This window comes from Myotis brandtii, unplaced genomic scaffold, assembly GCF_000412655.1.
Source record: "Myotis brandtii unplaced genomic scaffold, ASM41265v1 scaffold573, whole genome shotgun sequence".
In the NCBI taxonomy this organism is placed as follows: domain Eukaryota; kingdom Metazoa; phylum Chordata; class Mammalia; order Chiroptera; family Vespertilionidae; genus Myotis; species Myotis brandtii.
In genome coordinates, this window is record NW_005370145.1 from 2,768,329 (window position 1) to 2,777,458 (window position 9,130).

At 46.5% G+C, this 9,130-nt stretch overlaps 1 protein-coding gene across 1 annotated transcript in view; it reads right to left on the bottom strand.

The window, feature by feature from the left end:
* MYH13 (myosin, heavy chain 13, skeletal muscle) overlaps positions 1-9,130 on the bottom strand; it is a 49,519-nt gene that overhangs the window by 28,175 nt on the left and 12,214 nt on the right. The window contains exons 11-16 of the mRNA XM_014549855.1: positions 8,034-8,152; positions 7,184-7,333; positions 6,899-7,069; positions 5,811-6,120; positions 3,927-4,000; positions 3,745-3,832 (exon numbers count right to left, since the gene is read on the bottom strand). Of these exons, the coding sequence (XP_014405341.1) occupies positions 3,745-3,832; positions 3,927-4,000; positions 5,811-6,120; positions 6,899-7,069; positions 7,184-7,333; positions 8,034-8,152 (912 nt within the window). The remainder of the gene's footprint in view (positions 1-3,744; positions 3,833-3,926; positions 4,001-5,810; positions 6,121-6,898; positions 7,070-7,183; positions 7,334-8,033; positions 8,153-9,130) is intronic.

Sequence of the window (9,130 nt, forward strand, 5' to 3'; positions counted from 1 at the left end):
CCACCGCCTTTGCCTTTGTACCAGCAAGCAAAGCTCCTGCGAAGGTCCCCAAGCTACTGCCTCATCTTTGTCCTGTTACATTTGCTGCAGGAGATTTTCCTCTTTATTCCCCCCTTAGTTATTCCTTCGGCCCCACTCCTTCCTCCAGCTGCTTCAGCCTTCATGGGCAGTTGTACTAACTGTGTGTTTTACTTTCTGTGTTCTGTGATACTCTGACATCTTGGCGCCATGTTGGCCCAAGAGAGACTGCTTTTCCCAGAACCAGCCAATTCCTAGAGGTGGCAAGTTACTCCCCTACGGACATATAGTTCATAGGCAAGCCATCCAATGCAGAGCCCGTCGCCCTCAACCACTACCTGTATCGGGCTCTCACCCTCAGGGCCTGTATTCCCAGGCCCTGCTCCCCGAGGGCCAGGTGCCCGACTCCTGAGGACAGCCTCTACCCCCAGAGCCCACTGAAGGTATTCAAACCAGCCAATCCCAAGCCTGTCCCCCTGCCTCGCCCATGTCTTCCTGTGGAAACCACAATAAAGGCTCTGCCCAGGGCTCCCCTCACTCCCCTTCCTCCTGCCTGACCCGGTGGTCCCCGAGGGGCCCTGTGTGGTGTGGCAGCCTTTTCCTCGTGGGCACTGTGAATAACTGTGTTTTCAGTGCAGTCGCCTGCTGGTCTGCTGGCCTCCCGCCTGAGTAAGGACAGAACCTACATGAGAGCAGCAGTGAGTCACCCACGGCCCGTGCACAGCACACACTTGGCGGGATCCAGGTTGGCCACAGAGCAAGCACGAGGACTGAGCCCCGAGCCCTGTTCCGAGGAGGGGCTCCAGCTCCAGCTGGTGAGAGAGGCTGTACCCCTGAGCCCTGGAGGACAGCGAGGACAGCTACAAAGTACCAAGGGTGCCCGTGGGCGGGAGGGGGGCTTGCGATTGGATCAAGGGCTCCAGCCCCAGCTCTGGGCGCCTGGGGTAAGGCATTGAAGCCTGCGTGGTCCCACTTCCCTCTCCTGGAAAAGGAGGGGCCACGCAGGTGCTTTCTGGAGTGTTGCCCAGGCTCCGGTATCCGCGTGTTAGTCTACCCCCAGGCTCCGGTATCCCCGTGTTAGTCTACCCCCAGGCTCCTGTATCCCCGTGTTAGTCTACCCCCAGGCTCCTGTATCCCCGTGTTAGTCTACCCCCAGGCTCCTGTATCCCCGTGTTAGTCTACCCCCAGGCTCCTGTATCCCCGTGTTAGTCTACCCCCAGGCTCCTGTATCCCCGTGTTAGTCTACCCCCAGGCTCCTGTATCCCCGTGTTAGTCTACCCCCAGGCTCCTGTATCCCCGTGTTAGTCTACCCCCAGGCTCCTGTATCCCCGTGTTAGTCTACCCCCAGGCTCCTGTATCCCCGTGTTAGTCTACCCCCAGGCTCCTGTATCCCCGTGTTAGTCTACCCCCAGGCTCCTGTATCCCCGTGTTAGTCTACCCCCAGGCTCCTGTATCCCCGTGTTAGTCTACCCCCAGGCTCCTGTATCCCCGTGTTAGTCTACCCCCAGGCTCCTGTATCCCCGTGTTAGTCTACCCCCAGGCTCCTGTATCCCCGTGTTAGTCTACCCCCAGGCTCCTGTATCCCCGTGTTAGTCTACCCCCAGGCTCCGGTATCAGTGTGTTAGTCTACCCCCAGGCTCCGGTATCCGAGTGTTAGTCTACCCCCAGGGAAGGGGATAGGAAACAGAGTGCCAGAGCAAATGGGACGACAACAGAGAGGATGGGACAGAGGTTTCGCTAAAGTCTACCTTCCAGAAGGAATAGTAACCCAATGGATTACCAAACCCCTGGGGCCCCTAAGATGCAGTTTAAACCCACAGGCGGTCAGTCTATTTCCCGTTACCTGACACTTGCAGGCCATGTGCCTTATAGAAGAGTCATGGCACAGGTACAAATACATATTCAACAACAATAATGGAACTTGATTTTCTTTAGGACAATGCAAGCCAACAATGTCATTTGATGCTCAACCAGAGAAACAGTTCTGTTTCTACACTGGAGGGAACTGGCTGTGCTGGGCTGTCAGGGAGGGATGCAGCTTGCCTCAAACACGGTGCCTTTAACTTAGACTTCAGAACAGAACTTCCATGGCAAATAAATTCCACTACATATAGTAGACCAGGTAGTTTGGGGAATTAAAGTTTTTGATTTTAAGTAATAGTGATAATAATTCCCATATTATCATTATTATAAATAATATTATTCTCATAATAATAATTTCTCATAATTTTTATCATTTTACATATTATTATCCTATAGTAATTATCATTATTATAATTGACAGCCAACATTTACTGAGTGTTCACAATGTGATTGGTCCTATTTTAAATGCTTGCCTTATACTCATTCATTTACTCTTCACCACCCTCTGAGGTGGGTTAAATGAGTTAATATTTACAAAGTGAGTAAACATTTTATAAGTGTTCACTACATAAAGGAATGAATGAAGAACTAACTTAATAAACGGACGAATGAGCACAGGTTTTCTGCTTGCTTTATAGAGCAGAAGGTTAGTTACTGGGCTTAGGGTCCCATGGGCAGATGGAGCTGGGATTTCTTTTCTCCACCATCTAATTCCTCCGCTCACTTGCAATGTTGCCAAGGCAGGGAGGTTACTCATGTGCCAGAAACCCATGTTCTGGATAGAACAGTTTGAGGAGTGAGCTACCTTGTAGCCACAGCTCCATGTGACGGTTCCTTTTTCCCTTAGTGACAAACGACCCTGAAACACAGCTGTACTACGGGAATATTTGTGACTCCAGGGTTGGGTGCGGTAGAGGGCCTGCTGGGCTGCACAGTGTCCCCTGTACACGTGGTCTCCTCCCCAGTTTCCTCTTCTGTAAGATGGAGATCATTACTCCTCTTGCAGAGAACTGTAGTAAGCAGTAGAGGCAATGTAATGAAGTGGCCGACATACAGTCTAGGCCCGTGGTCGTCAAACTGCGGCTCGCGAGCCACATGCGGCTCTTTGGCCCCTTGAGTGTGGCTCTTCCACAAAATACCACGTGCGGGCGCGCGTACGGTGCGATTGAAACTTCGTGGCCCATGCGCAGAAGTCGGTTTTCGGCCTGGGCGAGTCTATTTTGAAGAAGTGCTGTTGATAGTTGGCTCTGTTGACTAATGAGTTTGCGGACCACTGGTCTAGGCTCAAGAAACAGCTGTGATTGATGTTGATTTTATTATGGGATACCTAAGAGAATTACTTGTCAGTTCTGGTGGTTCTTCATTCTCGGGGAAAGGTAACAACAGAGCCCTTGAAGAACCTTATGAAAGTTATGGATTTCATGTATCTATGTATGTATAGCCAATACTTTGGATGTGATTTCATAGTAGGAGTGCCCGATAAATCATACAAGGTGCCCAGCTGAAATTGAATTTCAGATAAGCAGGGAATATATTTTTAGTATAAGTACTTCCCAAATATCGCATAAGTCATCGCTATACTAAGACATTTCTCATTGTTTATCTGAGTTCAAATTTCGAGGGGTGTCTGGTGCTTTTATTTGCTAAATCTGGCAGCTGTTTCATAGATTGTCTAGAGAAATGACGAAGACTAGAGAGCTTTCCTCAGGGACACAGCGGTGCATATGAACACACACACGCACGCACGCACACACACACACACACACGCGCACACACACACACGCGCGCATGCATGTGTGCGCTCACACCCCCAGAATTTTGCATACGTTTCAGGGAGCTCTGCTCTGGGGGATTCACACTCACCAGGAGTCTTGGTTTCATTGGGAATCAGACATCGTACAAAGTGAGGGTGAGTGCTCCTCAGGTTGGTCATCAGTTTGTTTAGGTTTTCCTGGGGCACAAACCAGAACAAGCACAGTTACCTTCGCAAATGCTTCACCGGGCAAAACAACCGCAGCTGAACGTGGGAGGGGCCGAGCACGCACCCTGAACACCGCCGACACGGTCTGGAAGGAGGAGCCCTTCTTCTTCCCTCCTTTCTTGCTCCCCCCAGAGTCACCTGGAGACAGACACAGAGGTGGTGTCAGAGGAGCTCTGAGGACATCACTCTCCCCAGCCCTGAAGGTTTTGGTTTTCTCGTGATAGAAGAGACCTGAGGGTTTCTATGTGTGTTTTTTAATGTGCCTCTGAACTCCTTAGATTTGGGCATGCGATCCTTTGTCACTGGGAATGGGGTGGGGTGGGGTGTGGACGGGATTAACTGGGATATAACTGAGGTCCTCAGCATCCAAGGAGAATCTTTTCCCTCAGAAGTCAGACCTGACGCTCAGCCAAGTCGCCAGCAAGATGGAGACACCCTTCTTGAGGACTGTCCTTCCTTTCATGGGGTTTCCTCCTTCTATGCTTGAGCCCTGTTCATCTCTTATGAGGAAGTAACCGGAAGTAATGCAACTGAACATTCTCAAGAATTTTGTACAAGGAGTGAGCTGTAGAATATTCTTGAGAATATTCTTTTCTAAAAAATGGAAATTTGATTTGGAGTCAGTGATACCAAGTCTACTTTTCCTAAATGGCTCAATTTCCGATTTAGTCTCTGATATGTCATCAAGATTCACGTGGGAAATGTCATGTCTTAGTTTCCCCTGTACTCCCCTCACTCCACTCTCCTGTCCAGGCTCCATCATGGATTCATGTTTGGGTCGGAAAAGGGAAGCAGGAAACCACTTTCCCAGATCCACAACCACAGGGGGTCTTATATTTAGAGTCCTGGTGTATCTCTAAGTGATGTTATTCAATACAGTTTCAGAGAACTCTGATTAGATTAAAGGAAGCTGATGTTAATTGTTCAAGTTGAAACTTGTGCCAATTAATTTTTTGAATTGTCTAATTATAGAATGAATGATTATATTGCATATCTTTTCAAATTAAAAATAAATTTGTCAAATTTATGTGTTTAAGATAATTTATGATTTTTAAACGCTATTTTGGCAATTATTTTAGAAATGCATATATGAATAACCTTACAAAGTGATACTGGGCTGTACAGCTACTTTGGAAAACAGTCTAGAAGTTACTCAAAAAAGTTAAGCATGGAGTTACCATATGACTCAGTGACTCCACTCCTGGGTATATACCCGGGAAAATTGACAGCATATTTCCACATTAAAACTTGTACACAAATGGTCATAGCAGCATTATTCACAATAGCCAAGAAGTGGAGACAACCCAAATGTCCATAAATCCGTGAGTAGATGGACAAAATGTATATATACATACAAAGAAATATTATTCATCTATAAAAAGTAGAGAAGTACTGATACATACAACAACATGAACAACCTTGAAAACACTAGACTAAGTGAAAGAAGCCAGACACAAAAGACCACAGAGTGTATGATTTCATACACAAAATATCCAGAACAGACAAATCCATAGAGATAGAAAGTAGAATAGTCGTTGTTAGCAGGTGGGGATGTGAGGAGTGGGAAGCAACTGCTAACGGGTTGCAAAGGTGATGATAATGTTCTTGAATTAGATAATGTGATGGTTTTACAACCCTGTCAGTATATTAAAAATCACTACATTTTTTAAAGGATGAATTTCATGCTTTCTGAATTACATCTCAATAAAAAAACTATTAAAGAGTGAGGTATTGGCTGTCATGTCTACTGAGAGGTTTGTCTAGCTCCATAGAGCTCCACCTCATAAGGGAGAGGAAGAAGAAGAGAAAGGAAAATGGAGACCAGAGGCAACAAATAAAGCAAGCTCAACTGGAAGCTTGTGTTTCACTACTGCTTCTTCAAAAGCAGCTTTGGGTTATGAGTAAGTACACAGAGATTTCCACAGGTCAAGAGATAAAAGAATTTCACCTGCTTCTGCACCAGCATAGTTGGAGAAAAGAAAGGACAGCAGCTTCAGGGAAGACTTCTGGTACAGCCCAACCACGGTCTCGTTCAGGGGGTCCTTGTTCTTGTCAAGCCAGCCGGCAATGTTGTAGTCCACGGTGCCCGCGTAGTGCACCAGGGAGAAGTGGGCCTCAACCTTGCCTTTGACAACCTTGGGCTTCTGGAAGTTGTTGGACTTTCCAAGATGCTGCTCATACAGCTTGTTCTTGAAGGAGGTGTCTGTGGCCTTGGGGAACATGCACTCCTCCTCCAGGATGGAGAAGATGCCCATGGGCTAGAAGGAGCATAACAGGCTGTACCTCAGTATTCAATATCAGTCTATTCCAATGACTCCATTGTCTGCAGGAGCCAAAGCCACTTTGGTGCTGTCACTCTGTTACTAGAACATTGGACTGTAAGTGCTGTGAGAGCAAGGCTCTTGGTCTGTTCAGTGCAATGACAGAGCAGCACTAGATATATGGTATGTGCTTAATTAAACAACAGTACATGGAATGAAATTATGTGTATACAAATGTAGCCCACTTTTAGCAATAGGTTTACCAACAATGTAGTTATATACATAGACATCATGTAATATGAGTAATATTTTATTTTATTTTTTAAAATATGAGTAATATTTTAAACAATCATCTGGATTGATCAGCATTCACCTCTTTCCAACATGACCAGCGCTCAAAACATTATGAAAAACATTTTTTTAAAAGTTAATGTTATCTGTGTTTCACAGTGACATTGAACCCCACTGCTCCATGGTCCCTCCTCCAAGGGTCTTTGGACAAACCAGAAGGGTATGAAATGCCACAGTCCCTGCTGGGCTCCCACCATATTCTTGGGGATAACTGAGCCCTGGGATCTTAACCATCCAGGCACCTCTCTAGGTGCTTTCCAAACACTTAGCCTTTACGCACAAGGGGATTCTACTATCAGAGGGCTTACAGCCTGGGGCAGTGGGCTTAGGGACAGCAATGTATTAGCAGGAAAGAGTTAGAGCAAAAGGTGATGGCCCCACGTAAAGAGGAGCTATCCCTGGGGAGTAGCATTTATTTCTTTACCTTCTCGATGAGCTCAATGCAGGCAGCCAGGTCCATCCCGAAGTCAATGAACTCCCACTCGATGCCTTCCTTCTTGTACTCCTCCTGCTCCAGCACGAACATGTGGTGGTTGAAAAACTGTTGCAGTTTCTCGTTGGTGAAGTTGATGCACAGCTGCTCCAGGCTGTTGTACTGGGTGTTTCAAATAAAAAAGTTTGAGGGAGTTTGGAAACTCAGTGGAGATCCAGTAAAGCAGACACAGAGTGGGAGGGCCTTTTTAGGCCAGTCATTTACCCAACAACTCACATCAAAGATCTCAAAGCCAGCGATGTCCAACACCCCGATGAAGTACTGCCTGGGCTGCTTGGTGTCCAGCTGCTGGTTGATGCGGGTGACCATCCACAGGAACATCTTCTCATAGATGGATTTGGCCAGAGCACCCACAGAGTTGGTCACCTTGAAGAAGGATCACCCACTCAACCCTCAAATTAGTGTGTTTATTATGGTTGTGTTAAGTTGACATCTTGACGATTAAAAACAGTTGGAAATGACAATTTTATATAGTTCAACCTAATACTATTTCTTGAGGCTTTGCCCAGCTCATAATGTTTCTCCTTTCCTGAGAACTATCCTGTTTCTACATTTTGTTTTCTAACCACTCTGGTGGTAGCACTTGACTCTAGCTCTTGGCCATACTTAATTGAACCAGACATGGATATTTGATCCAAGTTGGGTTAAAAAGAATGTCTTTCCTGAGAATTTGGAATTGGGATCAAACGACACTGGTCTCAGTCACAGGGGGAGGCTAGAACCATGGAGATACCAATGTGGGAGCTGCAGGGTGGCTGTGGGCAGGAGAGGTCAAGATAACGTATCTGCCTAGTGAGGGCACAGCAGAAAAGAAGAGCAATGGCAGCCCAGGGAGCCCCAGAGAAGGAGCTGGAGAGAGGGTGCCTGCCTCTGGAGGGCTCTTCGGTCCCTGGCTCCGGGCTCCCAGGAGACCCAATGGGCACGCCTTGATTTGCATCCCTTGATGAACCCCAATGTTGAAGCCATTTTCATATGTATTTCTGATACCTGCAACCCAACCAACTTTAAGATGATGGTGAAAACAGCAAAATACCCGAGTCAACTAGATTCAGAGCATCTCCATTACCTGCTGGACATTTTGCCCTTTAGTGACATACTCGTTCCCGACCTTCACCCTCGGACAGCACAGGCCTTTCAGCATTTCTGCAGAATTCAGACCCATCAGGTATCCAGCTTTGTCAGCCACTGAAGGAAGAGGAGAAATGGCATCACACAAAAACAGCAGATGCTGCAGTGTCCAATCGGGTCCTCCCAGAAATGTTTTCTATAATCCTTCTTGATGTTTTTATGTTCTATGTGCGCCAGGCCTGGCCTAGTCCAGTGAAGCTTAAATTCCATAGTCCAGGGCTCCAGGTTTTAAATTTTTTTTTTTCCAATTTGCCTTCTAGACACAATCTTTAATTATAGGTTGATCTTGCTCTACTGATATTTAAATTGTATTTAAAAATACAGTTACATATTGGAGTCTGCTAGTACAACAGAAGGTTAAGTACCTTTCTAATTTGTGCAAGCCACTGTACTAAGAGCTGAGAGAGAAGTATGAAACCTGACCCAGTCTTTAAGTGTTGGGAGATGGTCAAAAGCAGTTGACTCTTGGCAACTTATAGTTCATTGGGAGTTCAGTTAGCACCTGGCACTACGCTCATGGAGAAGATGGAAAAATGCTGCTCCCCAGGGACAGCTCCTCCTTGGTGGAGACCATCTCCACATCGCTGGTTGGGGAGTTAATAAAAGTCAGCACAGAATTTGTTAAGTGTTTGATAAGAGGCCAAATGCATGCTTTTTCTCCTTGCTCAAACTATCGTTTTTTTTCTGCTGTGTCCATTTTGGTGTTTGGTACCATTATCCTTCTAGTCACTTAATCTTGAAAGCTTGGGGTCCTCCCTTCTCAGTAATGGCATGCCTCTGTTCAAACAGGCACCAAATCCTGCTCATTTCACCTTCAAAAAAGCTGGCATCTCCGTTGTTTCCAAGAGTTGTGGCTGGGCACAGTACGGTGACAGAGAGCCTGAGCTCTAGCATCAGTCTGCCTGGTTCAAACATTGTCTGTGCTTCCTTATGCCTCAGTTTTGTCATTTGCACATTGGCTGGGTTGTTGTGATGCAGACCTGGTGCACAGTGACCACTCAGTGAATATTAACTGACATTGCTACCATCATGAGA